Source organism: Bison bison, unplaced genomic scaffold (assembly GCF_000754665.1).
Source record: "Bison bison bison isolate TAMUID 2011002044 unplaced genomic scaffold, Bison_UMD1.0 scf7180017864325, whole genome shotgun sequence".
Classification (NCBI taxonomy): Eukaryota; Metazoa; Chordata; class Mammalia; order Artiodactyla; family Bovidae; genus Bison; species Bison bison.
Window position 1 is genome coordinate 3,645,001 of NW_011494897.1, and position 16,430 is coordinate 3,661,430.

Consider the following 16,430-nt stretch of genomic DNA (forward strand, 5'->3'; position numbering starts at 1 on the left):
GCATTTGGTGGCGGATGGACTGGAAAACCTGAGTAGAATCAGAAAGGAAGAGGAGGCTGGATGAGGTTAGTGAAGAGAAAGGAGGTAGCAAAGACAGGAAGAAAAGAGAGTAAAAGGGATGGAGAGGAGACAACAGGAAGGGAAGAAAAGGAGAAAAAGATGGCCATCAGATGAGAAAAGAAAGGTAGCTGACTTCTCTCCTTGGGGCGGGATTGGTCTTGCACCATCTGACTTTCCAGGGTAGGGGGTGAATTTCAGGACTGGAGCCTTCCAGAGGATGGTCATTCCAGCCATTTACGCTCAGAGCTTCCCCCCTTCACATTAAAGGTTCTGCTTTCCTGAGCAACGCAGGAATGAACTGTCACTGTGAGAGGAATAACAAATGAGGGCCTGTCCCATGATTGTGAGTGTAGCAAATGACGTATCAGCTCAGAAAAATCTCAGTCTGTAGTAAGTCCTTTACCCTAAGACTTAAAACTCATTGTCCATTCAATTAACCCAAACAAAATTACCTGATACAGCTCGATCCGTTGTTCAGGCACTCTGGCTTTTGGGTTCTGTAAACGAAAGACTCTGAACTCGGCCTTCACCAAATTGGAAGCATTCTTCTCCATCGAGGAGACGTCAAATCGGACAATTCTAAAGTATGGTCTGTAGAAAGTGGGCGGGATGGCATCTGTAAAAAGTTAGGGCAATCATTGAAAATGATAAAAATCCATTGTTCTCTCACAAAAGACCCTGCAGCATGAAACAGCCTTAAGAAATCATACGGGAAATATCTATAGAATGATTTCGTTTCCAATGGCCAATTTAATATCATTAACAATTGAACTAGGAAAAAAAAAATAAGCATGTGCATTTGGTTAGAGGAGTAGCCGATTAAAAGGGATTAACAAACCACTTCCAATTCTATTTGAGGGCACGAAGTTAACCCTCTTCTTTGAAAGTTGACGGAGTGGTGGAAAATCCTAAATGGTTATGAACTGGAACAAGTTCATGACAGTTGATGCCTGGAGAAAGCTCTCAGGCTTGCATACACTTTAATCAAATGTGCCAAGAAAATAGCTCCTAATGGCAAGCAGTTTGCCCATGTATTTTTTCCCTTGAAATTTTGGCACCCAAACACTCTACTCTCTCCAGGTTCATGGACTGCATCTTTTCTGGCTTCTATAATTTGGTCTTTGACACACATAGGACCAAATACACCCTCTAGTGAAGTTAGGGTAAGGACTGTTGAATGAAAATACACCCATGGTGGTGATACCAGGCCCAGTCTTAAAATTCTTTATTCGGCATAAATGTTCACTGGTGGGAGGGAACCCTAGCGAATGAAGAGAAAGAATCAACCTCAATGCCTTCTGTTCTGAGCCATGAAAAACACAGATTTGCAGACAGCCCACAACAATTTCAAGTTCATGGGCTGCTAGAATTTTGCTGTTATTTTGAGGTAACCTGTCTTTGCCTTTGGATATATAACTCAGGGTTAAAACAAAACCAAAGCAAGTCTGAATTCTATCCCCATACTTCCTATACAACACCCATTTATTAAGTATCTACACTGGGCAGGCTAGCTGTTACAGGTATGTTTCCATAGTATAGGTAGAATAGGTATATTCCTACAATACTCTTTGAAAATCTCCTGCAAACTTACTTTCATTATTCTGGAATGTAGCATCCAACTCTGATGGTTCCATGTTGTTCTACCGCTCCTCAATTATGTCACGTCATTACAACGTAATCATTCTCAGTTTTTATGGCCCCTTACAAATGTTTTCTTTTTTTTTGCGGGGGGGAGCTTCCCTGGTGGCCCAGATGGTAAAGAATCTGCCTGCAATGGGGGAGACCCGGGTTCAATCCCTGGATCGGGAAGATCCCCTGGAGGAGGAAATGGTTACCCATTCCAGTATTCTTGCCTGGAGAATTCCATGGATAGAGGAGCCTGGAGGGCTACAGTCTACTTACAAATGTTTTTTATTATTTTGCTATTATGCTTGCTTATTTTGTTCTCCCAATGAAATTTTAAGAATCCTGAGGACTGACAGTATTTTTCATATATTTTTCTGCACCTACTAGAACAGAAGTCTGCACACATGAAGTTCACCAAATATCCACTGTTTGCATAGTCGGTCATCAACAGTTTTGAAAGACTTAAGCATCTGGTTATTGGCAAGACTAGCTTCTTATTAAATAAATGTACCATCTTGCTGATCTTAAAATAGAAATAAATACCTTTCATGATTTCCTGGGAAATCCTTGCTCTGGGATGATTACACTGAAAAACCGAATGCTAGGAACACACCAGCATTTCATCATCTGAAGAGCTCTGCACTTTTTCCCCTCACAGAGGCTTTTCTCCATCCTTTCCCCATGTCCCATGACTCTCAAAAAGCAGCTCATGGGGAAGTGATACATTTAAAACCATGCTCTGCTTGATGACTGCTTCACAAAGGACTGTGTGGACTTAAACTTTGTAGATCCAAAGTCTCAGAAACAATCAAACAAACCTCATCTAAACCATTCAAGTTTCAGAGAAAAGAATGCATTTGCATAGACACAGGGCTGATGCACTGCATCACTACTCTGAAACATTTGCTGGACAGTTTCAGGAAGACAAACATTCACCCAGGCAGAAAGGTCATGGGAGCCCCCAGCACAACAGTTTGAAAAGATAGCTGTGCCGACATTACTTGTCCATGCCCCGTGTAAGATCATTTGTGAGTGAGATACTGAGATGAACCAAAATGTCATTCAGTTACCAGTGAGGGATCCTTCCTAGAATCTACAGTGATGTTGGCCACAGCCCCCAAATCCAAATTTGCTATAGTTTGGATTTACATTGCTGTAGCATCTGCCTTTGGCAAAAAAGCAATGCCTACTGACATTTTTGGTTGTTTTAAGATTGAAATGTGAAGTGCAGCAGATAGTACCATTAAAAATCCAAACACCTGTGTAAAAAAAAAAAAATGAAGAAATCAACCTTTCTGCTGGAACATGACCAGCCCAGGATGGGACCGGCCCAGAACAGGCTGGTCCCATCCTGACAGCTCAGCTGAAAATAGGCTGGGAATCCAGGCAGAGAGGCCTGGAAGGATGGCTTCACACACTCTCCAGGTTGGCCAGAACCTTCCGCAGGCCTAGTTTCTCCATTTATCTTCTCATGGCCTCCCCATCAGAGAGCAGAAGCTTCAAACATGCTTGGAAAGAGCATCCTGAAAGGGCAGGCTGCTTCAGTGGGTTTCCTGTCATTAGAAAGAGTAAACAATCTTGCTGGTTTCCCCCTTCCTTTCAGTGGAAACCACCCCCCCACCCCGGGGGCCTAAGCTACTTCCACAGACATGCAGCATTCACACCCGGCCGCCCCAATCTTATCCTTCCATCAAGTTTGTAAATAAGCGCTCTTGAGATTTATTTTTATTCTCTTTTGTGTTTATTAAACTTTGAACATTTTTTTTTCCCTTTCTGGTCATCTGCCCGTACACACACTTGCTTTTTACGGCCGCTTCAGACAAGGAGGTCAATTTTGTTTCTCCTTTTTCTAAGCAAATCATCCAATGGTCCGGTCCTAGGCTTTCGAGCTTTGAAGGGGTGTTTGCAAATATTTATGGGCGTCGCTGGAGAGTTAAGTACGTTGTTCTCTTCTATAAGCTGGCAATCAGCCCTCCTCCCCTCTGGCCATGATAACCGTGTTAGCTATTTTGACTGCCTGATAATACAAATCCACATATCTGGTGCTCGTTTTATAAGTCGAAGCTGTTCACAGAGGAGGTGAAATGACAGTTGGGCACCCCTTCCCTCCCCGCCAGTGCCTGGGCTTTGGACTCATGACTCCGCGAAGGGACCAAGCCAGCAGGACACAACAGCCTTTCCCAAACCCCTGCTGCAGCATCCAAGAGCAGGAGCTCATTGGATAAAGACTGGTAACTTCAAGAACTGACTACCACTTCTAAGGGTCGGTCCCAGCTGTCCCCAGCTGTCCTCTGCTATGGGTGACCAGCCCATAGCCTGGCTAAGGTACTTGAGCAACTTCCCAAATACGTCTGCACTGGAGGAAAAACTAAAAGTCACAGCGAATTGCTTAGACCCAGCTCATGATCCTGACCTTACCTCATAGAAGCTCTCAGAGGCAATGTACAGAGAGCTGAACATAGCTCCTCTATACCTAGCCTGGTGCTGGGGCTCCTTTCCCATGCTCGTATTTAATGGCTTGATCCACCCATCTGGCCTGGGAGGGATGCAGATTTTTCTCCACCTTCTGCAAGGACTTGTGTCCCCCTTTGGAATGGGAGCTCTCTCTAAAGGCCTCTGGTATTTCAACTCAGCTACTACCCCATTGCGAGGTATTCAGTGACTTGGGTTTGACCTTTGCCAACTTGCCCTCGCATATCCTAGTTGGCACTCTCCTCTAGATGTCTGACCCACTTTTTTTTGGTTCTGTCAAATGCACTTTCTGCCAGCTCTGTGGATTTCAGACCACCAAACTGGTTCTGCTCCCCTACCGAACCTCCCCTCCCTCCCCACCCCCCGCCATCCCATGCGCCTTCCTGTCTTTAAAAGGCTTGCACATAGGAGATTCCAGACTGTCACCCAATGAATGGTGTTCCCCTCACCTCAAATCCCTGCTAAATCCCGCTTAGGGGAATAGACAGAGGGGAAAAAAAAGGAGGAAGTCTAACTACTGATTCCTAAAGTCTAGCACCTTAGAAATAAAGCACACAATAAATGTAACGAGTTTGAATAAACCCCAAACCATCCCTGCTCTCCCCACCCTCCAGCCCTTGGAAGAATTGTCTTCCACGAAATCAGTCCCTGGTGCCAAAAAGGCTGGGGACCACTGGTGTACAGAATGCCCAGTGGTAGCATCTGATCACAAGCTACTTTCATGCATTCTAGGTTGACTTGTCATCGGTTACAAATAACTAATCAACTCATTGTAAATTGTCTCCTCCCCATGTTAGCACCCCGTGGTCAGCAATCTTCACTTAAGAGTCCTTCGGTTTCCCGTGACCCAGGGATGGCTTCATGGGCATGTGGTCATGGCAGTTGTACCAGTTCCCAAGCTCAGAAAAGGCTTACAGTGGAATCTGATAGTCTGTGGTTGCCATCTTGAACCCCTGATCATTTCACCTTTGAATTCAGGCTTCGAATGTGACATCTACTGGGACAACGGGGCTGGAGTAGGGCCATGGAGCCTTACTCCTGAGCTCTGCCACCCTTCCATACTCCTAGCGTCCCAAGAATTGGTGCTGGGCCCGCTGTCCCCTGCCCCTCATAAAGCCGATGTCAGGCACCCATACCCGAAGCATCTCAGATAGGGCATGGGGGCAGCTGTGTCACCCAAGGCTGGCAATGCAACAGCACAATCAGACACAACTCAGTAGCAGCAGGGACCGAGTCCTGCCACAGTCCCATATAATTACAGGATCTGTATGCAGGGGGTCCTTTAAGGCCACCTGAATTTTAACCCCAAATCAAAAAAGTCTTATCTATGTGGCAACAGAGACAGCATTTAGCTTTTCAGAGCCTATTTCTTCATCTATATAACAAGGTAAATAATCCCCTATTTCATATGTACTGACTCAGGTTGTCAGGATCACACAAATGAGCAGAAGGAACATTCGAGAACTGGGTTTAGAACAAATTTCCTCTCAAAAAAGGTCCCTTCCTATCCCCTTTTCCATCCTGCAACAAAGGGGCTAAGTGATCCTTGGACCTTCCTTAAATGTCCCACAGAGAGAGAAAACTTACCACCTAACTGAATTAGAGGAGAAGGAGAAACGTGTCCTGGGGCAGTTTATCAAGGACTCTGGGTTTTCGGTTCCTGCCCACTGCAGAGAGGAATGACAGTCACCACTATACTCACAGGCTCCCCACCATCAGACTTTAATATTTACCTGTAGTGCTCAACCCTGACCATCAGAAAGGATGACAAAGAGAATTCTATCCTCCCACCAAACACCCTCTGCATCAAACAACTCCACCTCCCGTGACGATGCTCAGATTAGAACTGTTTAACAAATAAGGTAGTGAAAAACACAAACCAAAGAAAGGTCTTACAATGTCACCAATATGTGAGGAGCTCTGGCAGAAAGAGGAGATTTGGAGCCTGAAAGAAATACCCAAGGACATCCAGAGTTCAGCCTTTAGGGGGGCAATGCTTCAATCATCTCTATCTGTTGTCTATTCCCCATTGAGCTGCTTCCACCACAGAACTAGTGGGAGAAAAGTGTGTGACAGACATTGGAACTGTGGGTCAAGTATCCCTGAGTATTTGTTGCATTTATTAAAGCAGTGGTTCTGGAAGTGTGGTCTTGGACCAGAGCATCTGCCTCACCTGGAAACCTGGGATAAGTGCAAATTATCCAAGAAAGCCTGATGCACCATCAAAGTTTAAGAACCACTGTGCTAAAAGGTACTAGCTGGAGAGGCCAGTGCTATTTAACAAAGCAAGCAGATTAGCAGAGGCAAAGAAGAAGAAAGAGACCTTAATTTCTAACAACTGCTCTCTTGAAGCTGGCACTCACAGAACCCCCAAGGGAAACTGGCACTGGTCTCAATGTCCGTGGGGGATTTCTAGGATAAGTCAGAGGGCAGTAGTTCAAACTGAAAGGTAAAAGACAGGCATCATACTCAGTCGCTTCAGCCGTGTCTGACTCTTTGCGACCCCATGGACTGTATAGCCTGCCAGGCTCCTCTGTCCATGGGATTTTCCAGGCAAGAATACTGGAGTGGATTGCCATTTCCTACTCCAGGGGATCTTCCCGACCCAGGGATTGAGCTCACATCTTTTATGTCTCCTGCATTGGCAGGCAGGTTCTTTACCTCTAGTGCCACCCATGAAATTAAAAGACACTTGCTCTTTGGAAGAAAGTTATGACAAACCTAGAGAGCATATTAAAAAACAAGACATCACTTTGCTGACAAAAGTCCCTATAGTCAAAACTATGGTTTTTCCAGTAGTCATGTATGGATATGAGAGTTGGACCATAAAGAAGGCTGAGAGCCAAAGAATTGATGCTGTGGTGTTGGAAAAGACTTAGACTGGGGCCTCTATCCCAGGTAAAGGAAATCAACCCTGAATATTCACTGGAAGGACTGATACTGAAGCTGAAGCTCCAGTAATTTGGCCACCTGACGAGAAGAGCCAACTCATTGGGAAAGACCCTGATACTGCGAAAGTTTCAAGGCAAAAGGAGGAGCAGCAGCAGAGGATGAGATGGTTGGATGGCGTCACCGACTCAGTGGACATGAACCTGAGCAAGCTCCAGGAGACAGCGGAGGACAGAGGAACCTGGCATGCTGCAATCCACGGGGTCACAAAGAGTCAGACACGACTTAGCGACTGAACAACATGGGAATGAAGGATTGTTAGAGGCCCAGAGGTTCTGTTTGTCTTACTCCCCAAAGCACTCACTAGTTACCTGAATTTCATTTTATGTTTTATTAATTTTTATTGGGATATAATTGCTTAATAATGCTGTGTTAGTTTCTGCTGTATAGCCAAGTGAATCAGGTGTACATATACATGTATCTCCTCTTTTTTGGATTTCCTTCCCGTTTCAGTCACCCCAGATCATTTAAGTAGAGTTTCCTGTGCAATACAGCAGGTTCTCATTAGTTATCTATTTAATATATGGTATCAAAGGTGTACATTACTGAATTTTAAATACAAGCTAGATTCCTTTGTAGGGGAGAAGTTGTAAGAGGCTTACAGAGCATCCTAGGGCCCTGTTGTTTAGTGTGGATGTACAGATCCTATTCTATAGCAGGGTTTCTCATGAGTGGGCATGGGGTAATGCTCAATGCTCCGCATTTTAACAAACTCCTATGCAATTCTTATGTACCCTAAAGTTTGAGGACCATGAAACAAACCATGGGCTTCCCAGTTGGTGCTAATGGTAAAGAACTCATCTGCCAATGCAGAAGATGGTGTAAGAGACTCAGGTTTGATCCCTGGGTCAGGAAGATCCCCTGGATGTGGAAATGACAATCCGCTCTTGTATTCTTGCCTGGGAAATTCCATGGACAGAGGAGCCCGGCAGGCTACAGTCCATGGGTTGTAAAGAGTCAGATACAACTTAGTGACTGAGCACACATGCGTGAACGCCCTAGACTACAATTTATGAGTTCATTATAGACTATAATCAACTTGGCTAGGCTTCCCCTCCCTTCAATCTCATGAACTAGTTAGGGATGAATAAAATACGCCCATTTCCCCATTCCCCTGAAAAGAACAGTCTCAACTCAGCCTCAGAATTTTATTTTACAACCCTCTCCCATTTTCTAATAGCTTCACATGCTTCATTTCTGCTAAGGAGGTGTTTCCATCCCCATTTCACAGATAAAGAAATCAAAAGCAAGGAGAGTGAAATAACTTCTGGCTAAGGTCAAGGTAAGGCTGGCCTGTCAATCAAAAGCTCTGGCTTTTCACCACAATATCTTGCCTTCTGCACAAAGGAGTCCCATGAGTCAAAGACATGAATCCAACCCCAGGCAGAAATACCAAAATTCACTGGAGTATTGTAGCAAAAACAGGCACAAGGAAGCAACTCCTGTACAACTGTTTGACTTATTAAAAGCTCCAGAAACTTGAATGCAAAGCCTAATATCTTCATTGATGGTCCTTAGAAGAATGGCCCTGATACAGCGATCTGTGGTATGCTCAGTGCAAAAGTTCCCCCATAAAAGACACAGTGCTAAGGTCAGGATGGCCCACGATCTTTTGCACCCCCATAAAGATATGCATGATGCCTCGAGCCTGGGAAGCATCCACTGGTTCCCATCCCCAAGCTCCTCAAGTAAACAGATCAAACTTCTCATCCCTCTTTCCAGAAATAACGATACGTTCCCTGAAGCTCTGCAGTCATCTGCATGGACTTTCAACAGCGCTTGATGAGGACTCCTTGTTCCTGATGTCCCCAGCTTTGAGAGAAGTAGTCTGGGGTTCCTTAGACATCCTCTGGGGTGCAGCAAGACAAGCAACCCGCCACAGGGCCAGAGGGCAAGAATAAGCTGCTGTTTGTGTGCACACAGACACGGCCAGCAAGAAACCAAGACCATTGTGTTCGGGGGTTTTCTCCAATTTGTCTTGGCACATGGGAGATGTATTTGATTTCACTACCACAGCCCAAGCACTGCTGACACTCAAGTCACAGCAATTTAATACAAAATGACTGAGGAATAAACAGCCCATCACCAGCGGTTGCTGATTTTCTCCCTGGCCATCCCTCCTATTAAGTGTAACCCAGCCCTGGAGCACTTTTGATGGAAACTGGGTGTCTTGGAGAGGCAGATGGTGTCAGACCTGTCATGCTGCTGGAAGTCTGGAGTCTAACTGTATCAGCATCAGTGTATGTGACTTGGCCCTCATCTAGCTACTATTTGAGACTATGCACACTGTCAGCAGAACTGTTTGGGCCCCTTCTTACACAGGGCCAAAAAAAGAAAGAAAGTAAAAATCACAATGATGCCAGCCCAGGGTGGTTGGTTTTACTGAACTATGACAGGGTTCCTAGCTTCGACTCCAAAGTTTCCATCACCTTCATAAAACTCCACTTACATGGAGACACCTATTCCATTTCGACTTCTCTACGTTTCTCATCGTGCTCAGGATTGTGTATGGAGAGGGCACCTGGATCCACTTGTGCAGGCAGGTGGACCAAGAACGGGACACACTCCTTAGGGATGACGTCACGGTGGGAGGCTCTCCTCCTGGTTGGACTAAGTGATCAGAGTCACTCTTCTCTGTCATTGTCTCATCTTTAAATTCATAAAACTCTTTTTTTTCTTTCTCCCTCCTTGTCTTCTCACCTTCCATTGCTCCATTTTTTCTCTCTCTTCTTATTTCTCTTCAATCTGTGCTTTTTTTTTCCTCTAAAAAATGGGGGGCAAAGCAGTCATGACTCGATGGACATGAGTTCCAGCAAGCTTCAGGAGATGGTGATGGACAGGGAAGCCTGGTGTACTGCAGTCCATGGGGTTGCAAAGAGTCGGACACGACTGAGCACCTGAACTGAACCAAATGGCCTTTAAAGAGGCCAATGACCTCAAGACATAGCTAGCCACACAGCCATTCCAGAACCCAGCAATGGCCACAACATGGTTAACAAAAAGAAGGCAATTGGCAGCCAGTGGCTAAGACCCTCTGCACTCCCAAATGCAGGGGACCCCGGTCCAATCCCTGATCAGGGAATTAGATCCCACATGCCACACCTAAAGATCCTGCATGCTGCAACGAAAATCAAAGGTCACGCGTGCCACAACTAAAGCCTGGCGCAGCCAAATAAATAAATAAATATTTTTTTAAATTTTGTAAAAAAATAAGCATTGATTCCACTAACAAAGTAAACTTGGAAATGTAGGATCTCACCCTTAATCTCTTCCTGGATGACAGGCACCTTTTATTTTTAAGCTTCTTTTGCAGATTGAGAAATGAGTAAAATCTTGCCAGAATTACACAAAACATTGGCAAAATAAAGACGAAAATGTACCCTGTTGGACATTCTGGCTCATCCCTGTAGAGAGCTTTCCTAACCGAGAACAAACAGACATTCCCCTTTTCAGAAAATCTGCACTTTCCCTGGAGCTCTGTGATGATTGGTGTGGACTGTTTGACATGCTTAATGGGTGTAGTGGCTCTTATTAGCTTGCAAATCTTTCTCTAATCTTCCTAAAATTATAGTGGTGATGCATATAATGGTCATTGCGTGTCTTGTACTGGGAGCTCGTGTCTTTGTGTTGTCTGTAAGCCTCTTGCTTGTGGCCTGACTTCTTTGTCAGGCAATCACCTAATTACTTGGAGACACTGTGCTGGTTTGCTGCTCTGCCCTGGAGCTAAGCTAATAAGCACACCCTGCTAGGATTGCAAGCTATTTACCAACTTCACCAAGTGGGACAGGCTATGATTGCTGATGTATTAAATTCATGACTTGGGAGTGAGGACATGTGAAGAGGAAGAGATGGTCTGGATTATCTCATCTGAAAAGGAAAGAAAATACAGCTAACGTTGATTCTCCCTGAAACTTCATTGCACTTAGAAATGAGAACACATAAAGGGCTTGCCTGGCATCTATTATGTGCTCTCTCCATGTTCCTGGGATCTAATTCCCTCTTGCTGCAGTGTCTTGTTCGAGACAAGACAGTATCTTCTAGAACTCTTTCAGTGACAGAGACCTCAAAGCTCAGGCAGATGACCTGCTGCAGTCTGACAGCTCCCGCTGTACAAAGAGTTCTTCCCTATGCTGGACTGAGATCTGCTTACCTCCAAGGTCTGTCTACTGGGGCTGGTGCTGCCGCAAAAGATGATTCACTTCCTTTTCCACTTGACCCTACTCAGAAATTGTGAGGCCAGATTTCATGTCTCCTTGCCCCCATGTCTGTTCTTTTCTAAGCAAACATTCCTATTTCTTTTTATTATGACAGCCTTTTACCTCCATGGATGGTCTCCTCTCTGCTCCAATTTTAAAACTGGACCCTTAAACATAATTCTCAAGTCAGAATAGAGTAGAATTATCACCTTCCTTATGGTAGAACTTATGCTTTTATTAATGCATCCCAACAGTGAATTATTCTCATTTTCTCTCTCTTTTAACCTTTCTACTCATTTTTTCCTATGTGTTTTGAGTGCATAATAAATTAGAAGTCTTCAGTCTTTCCACACAACCTCTATTTTACAGATGTCATTATCTTATGTTTCATACCCTGAGGCTTTTTTGTGTGCAAATTGTACAGTATGCCCCTATTCAATATGTATTTATTTGATTTAACTACTCATTTCAAACATGCTCAGATGGATGTGAAATCTGATTTGGTGAACCTGTGTATTCATTTTGCAGAGGACAGAGTCTTAAAATCAGAACTATTCTGCTAAATGCCAGTCTTGAATCTTGACTAGAAAGATGGTAGGGAGTAAGAATTGCTTGAAAGGAATTTTTAGTTATCAGATATCTTTATTAGCATTTCAGTAGATGGTCATTCAGTACCTTACAAAGAATACCAGAGTTTCAAAAGATGGAGCTTTCTCAGGGTTGGTAGATGTATTCACTAAGGGTGTGGACTCTTCCCCCATCCTGTTTGTACTGGCAACACAGCTATGGGCAATTAAGATATGGGAACATACAGGAATTATAGGAATCCAGATGAACTGTGGCATGACCGAGTTCTGGAATGGAGCCGCAGGTGTTATGCTTGTTTTAAGAATTCTTATGCATTTGGGCGCTAAGCAGCTTTCGTTCAAGGTCGAGCCACCATTTGCAAGAAGAGAAAACACAGCTTTTAAAGTGAGAATCTCCAAGGCAGAACTAGACCACAGCTAAGTACCTTGAAATGTTTGAGTGTCTTATTTTTATTTAATTATCTGACAGCAAGCCCTGCCATCTAGCTTCAATCTCATGACTTTGGCGTATAGAGGTATAACATGTACACAGTTTCATACGCTCGTAGGGACACTGGGAAAGAAAACTGGTTACACAGTAGTAGGCAGGACCTCCACAGAGTGAATCCAATTGGTCCCAAGTCACTTTACACCCCAGCAAAGGAAAAGGGCACTGCCATTTTGAAAATGGAAAGAGAATTCTTAAGGAAAAAAAAAAAGTTTCTTCTCTTTGGGGAAGCTTTAGCTCTGTCTTACAGCTCTATTATCTTTCTAAGCCTTCAGAAGCCTTAGTGGTGGACTTCTTGATGGTCCAGTGGCTAAGAATCCACCTGCCAATGCAGGCACTCGGGTTTGACCCCTGATCCAGGAAGATTCCATGTGCCACAGGCCCGAGCATCACAACTACTGAAGCTGGTTCACCCTAGAGCCCATGCTCCACGACAAGAGAAGCTCTTGCACATGACTAGAGAGTAGCCCCTGCTCGCTGCAACTAGAGAAAGCCCACACATAGCAGCAAAGACCCAGGGCAGCCAGAAACAAATAAATAGTATTTAAAAATAATAAACTTATAAAAAGGAAAGACAAAGTCTTGGTGGTAGGGGTCAAAACTCAGGCACTTTCTGAAGCTCTCCCCACTCTCTTTTCTCAAAGGTGGATGTGTAGATGGCACAGACCAACACCTTTATTTAGTTCTAAGCCAAGGGCTGGCCTACACATCTTAAAAAAGCATTTACCAACTATCCTTTAAAGAAGAGCTTGTTGAGTAAGCTTCAAAAGCTTTTTGAAAGTCACTCAGTCGTGTCTAGCTATTTGTGACTCCATGGACAGCAACCCAGCAGGCTCCTCTGTCCATGGAATTCTCCAGGCAAGAATACTGGAGTGGGTTGCCATTCCCTTCTGCAGGGGATTTTCCTGACCCAGGAATTGAACCTGGATCTCTATCATCACAGGCAGACTCTTTACCACCTGAGCCACCAGGGAAGCCCCTTTGAATAAGCCAGTGCTTCTTAAATATGTTAGAATGGAAGCAAATAGAACTCCCAGGGCACCATAGTGATGTACACACACATGCATAACCAGAATAAAATAAGCAGCAAACTCAGGGAGAGAGATGGAACCTTTCCATAACATCAGCATGGGCTTTACATATGGCAACCCACTCCAGTATTCTTTCCTGGAGAATCCCATGGACAGAGGAGCCTGGTACACTACAGTCCACGGGGTCACAAAGAATCGGACATGACTGAGCGACTTCACTTTTCACTTTTCACTCAAGGATGCCCTAAAATCAAGGGAATAACTTTTACCAGGTTGGGGTGTGTCTATTATGTCCCTGACCATATTCCATTTCTTGTCATATTCCATTGGCTTCATTAGACTATTCTTAAAGCCTAGACAACATATAAGAAAGATTTCTACATTTCAGAAAACTGAGAAAATAGCCAGTTTCATAATCTCACTGGAATAAATTAATTGGGCTTTTTTCTGTACACAGACAGGAAGATCACCAGTAAAGAACGCACACAATGCACAACAGAGCATGTGACAGTGTCCTGAGGGCAACTGCTGCCAGAAGAGGTCTAACCCTAGCACTTCACAATTCCTTTCAAGGACTCTTAGACACCCAGGAATTCTCCTCGGGGAAAGCAGTCATGTTGCTGCTTGACTATAGCACTCGACTAGAGACCCCGAGGGTCAGGAAGAAGTCTGCACACATCTATTTCACCTATAGGAGAGCTCCTTTTTAGAGCTTTGTGACAAGCTGCCCCTTGGACTGACATCGGGAGGTCGGGCCCTCGAAACATTGCCTCTATATTGGAGGGACGAGCCTTCGTAAGTCTCATGAGTACAGGGACTGAAACCTCTCCCTCCCCAACGCCTCCCGGTATATAATAAGTGCTCAATAAATATCACCATGGAGATGAATCCTTTTCTCAATGATGACGACCAGCGTAAACCACAAGCTCTAACGTCTTCCTAGGATTTTATGCCCTACAATGTACTTTCACATACATTATGAGCCTGATAACTCCATAAACTAGGTAGTGTTATCTCTATTCTACTGTTGAGGAAACCATAGTTTAGAGGCCAGACAGTCTCATTTAAATAAGTCTGGGGACCCTTGGTGCTAACCTCTGACACCAGGCTCAGGACCCGCCCCTTCCTGTAAGATATAAATCAGTTTATGGAGCCGCACAAGCTCTTAGACAATGCATTCTTGAGTGAAGGCTGGGGAGACCATTTCTGAGGCCTTCATGGTATTCCACCTTGAAGAGATATGGAAATATTAGAATAAACACACCATCTCTTCCACCGGCTCTGATCCTCTCTGGTAAGAACGGTTTTCATTGTTTTTGTGAAGGGCTACTCTGGTGCCAAGGGTACTACGTGTCCAGCAGCCTGAGAGGGGCAGTGCTTAGAAGGGACCAAGACAGAGAACGGGACTTATGCTCAGGCAGCAACCTCGGGGATCATGACGTACAGTGAGTGACCTTCCCTGGAACTAGTACTTTGAGAATGATACTAAAATTCCAGAGGGAAGAAGGGAGCAGTTTCCCTCATGTTTCAGCGGGGGATTAAGATGTCTTTGGGACATCTCTGTCTTCCACAGTGGATGAGGGAGAGACAGGACCACAGGCAACTGCGTGTGTGCACGTGTGCTAAGTCGCTTCAGTCCTGTCAGACTCTGTGCAACCCCATGGACTGCAGCCTGCCAGAGTCCTCTGTCCATGGGATTCTCCAGGCAAGAATACTGGAGTGGGTTACCATTTCCTCCTCCAGGGGGTCTTCCTGACCCAGGGATCAAACCTGCATCTTCTATGTCTCTTGCATGGGCAGGTCAGTTATTTACCACTAGGGCCACCTGAAGCAGTGGGCATAAGACTCAGAGGGACTTCCTGTAGGTCCAGTGATTGGGACTCTGTGTTCCCACCGCAGGAGGGGGCATGGTTTTGATCCGTCATCAGGGAACTAAGGCCCCATAAGCCATATGGCACAGCAAAAAATAAAAATTAAAAAAGCAATATTAAAAAATGAATGAAAGACTCAGTGATGCTTTTTGGCCATCAGCCACTATGACAAAATCACTTTTTGGTGTATAAAGTAATTCCACAATTACTCAGACTTTTGCTGCATTTGTAAAATTTTTTCTCTGAATATAGGGGATCAGCTGACCTCTCTTCCCTCAGGATGGCCTCACGTAAGTCATTCTGCCTTGAACAGGCAATCAGTGCAGCCCAAACACAGACAGATTTATACAAAGACCAGCTAATTGCTTTCTTGAAATCAATTTATCATATATTAATTACTCCTTGTTCATTGCAGGAAGGAAGCTAAGGAGCTCTCAGAGGTAAATATGCCTTCTCTATCTCTTTACTAGGGGCTTACCAGGTGGCACTAGTGGTAAAGAACCCATCTGCCAATGCAGAAGAGGCAAGAGGCTCAGGTTCGATCCCTGAGTTGGGAAGATCCCCTGGAGGAGGGCATGGCAACCCACTCCAGTATTCTTGCCTGGAGAATCCCATGGACAAATGAGCCTGGCGGGCTATAGTCCATGGTATGGCAACACGACTGAGTGACTGAGCATAGCTCTACTATAATTGCACATGTGTCTAATAAGCTCAGGCTCATGAGTCTAACCAGAGCTTCTAATCTCACATAGGACAGACACATCTTGCTCTTGGTGGGCCTTCTAGGCTACGCTGTCCTCCATAAAGGATAACCCTGATGGGAGGAATGCTGCAGTACGCATAATGGGTGCACAGACAGACACACGAACTTCATGGCAACATAAACTATGCCTCAGAAGAATCCTAGAATCCCCAAAGCGTCTTATAAGCCTGACATATGGAGAGACAGTCAGCATGGACTCAGTCGTATTTGCCCAGACTGCCATCTGACCAGCTTTCCTCCCAAGTCTAGCGTGAGTGAAGGGATGTGCAATGCACAAGCGGCGCAGGCCTTGGACAGTGGCTATTCGAACCGCGGAGCAATTTACAGCGCAATGTGGGCGGGGCTCTGAAGATGTCAGCCTGAAGAGGACGAGGCAGTGTGACCTCTA

At 44.9% G+C, this 16,430-nt stretch overlaps 1 protein-coding gene across 3 annotated transcripts in view; it reads right to left on the reverse strand.

The window, feature by feature from the left end:
- Nucleotides 1-16,430, reverse strand: part of TGFB2 (transforming growth factor, beta 2) — a 95,419-nt gene that overhangs the window by 38,162 nt on the left and 40,827 nt on the right. For all 3 annotated transcript variants that reach the window (XM_010853273.1, XM_010853272.1, XM_010853274.1), the window contains one exon: nucleotides 513-676. In XM_010853273.1, coding sequence (XP_010851575.1) covers nucleotides 513-676 — 164 coding nt within the window. The remainder of the gene's footprint in view (nucleotides 1-512; nucleotides 677-16,430) is intronic.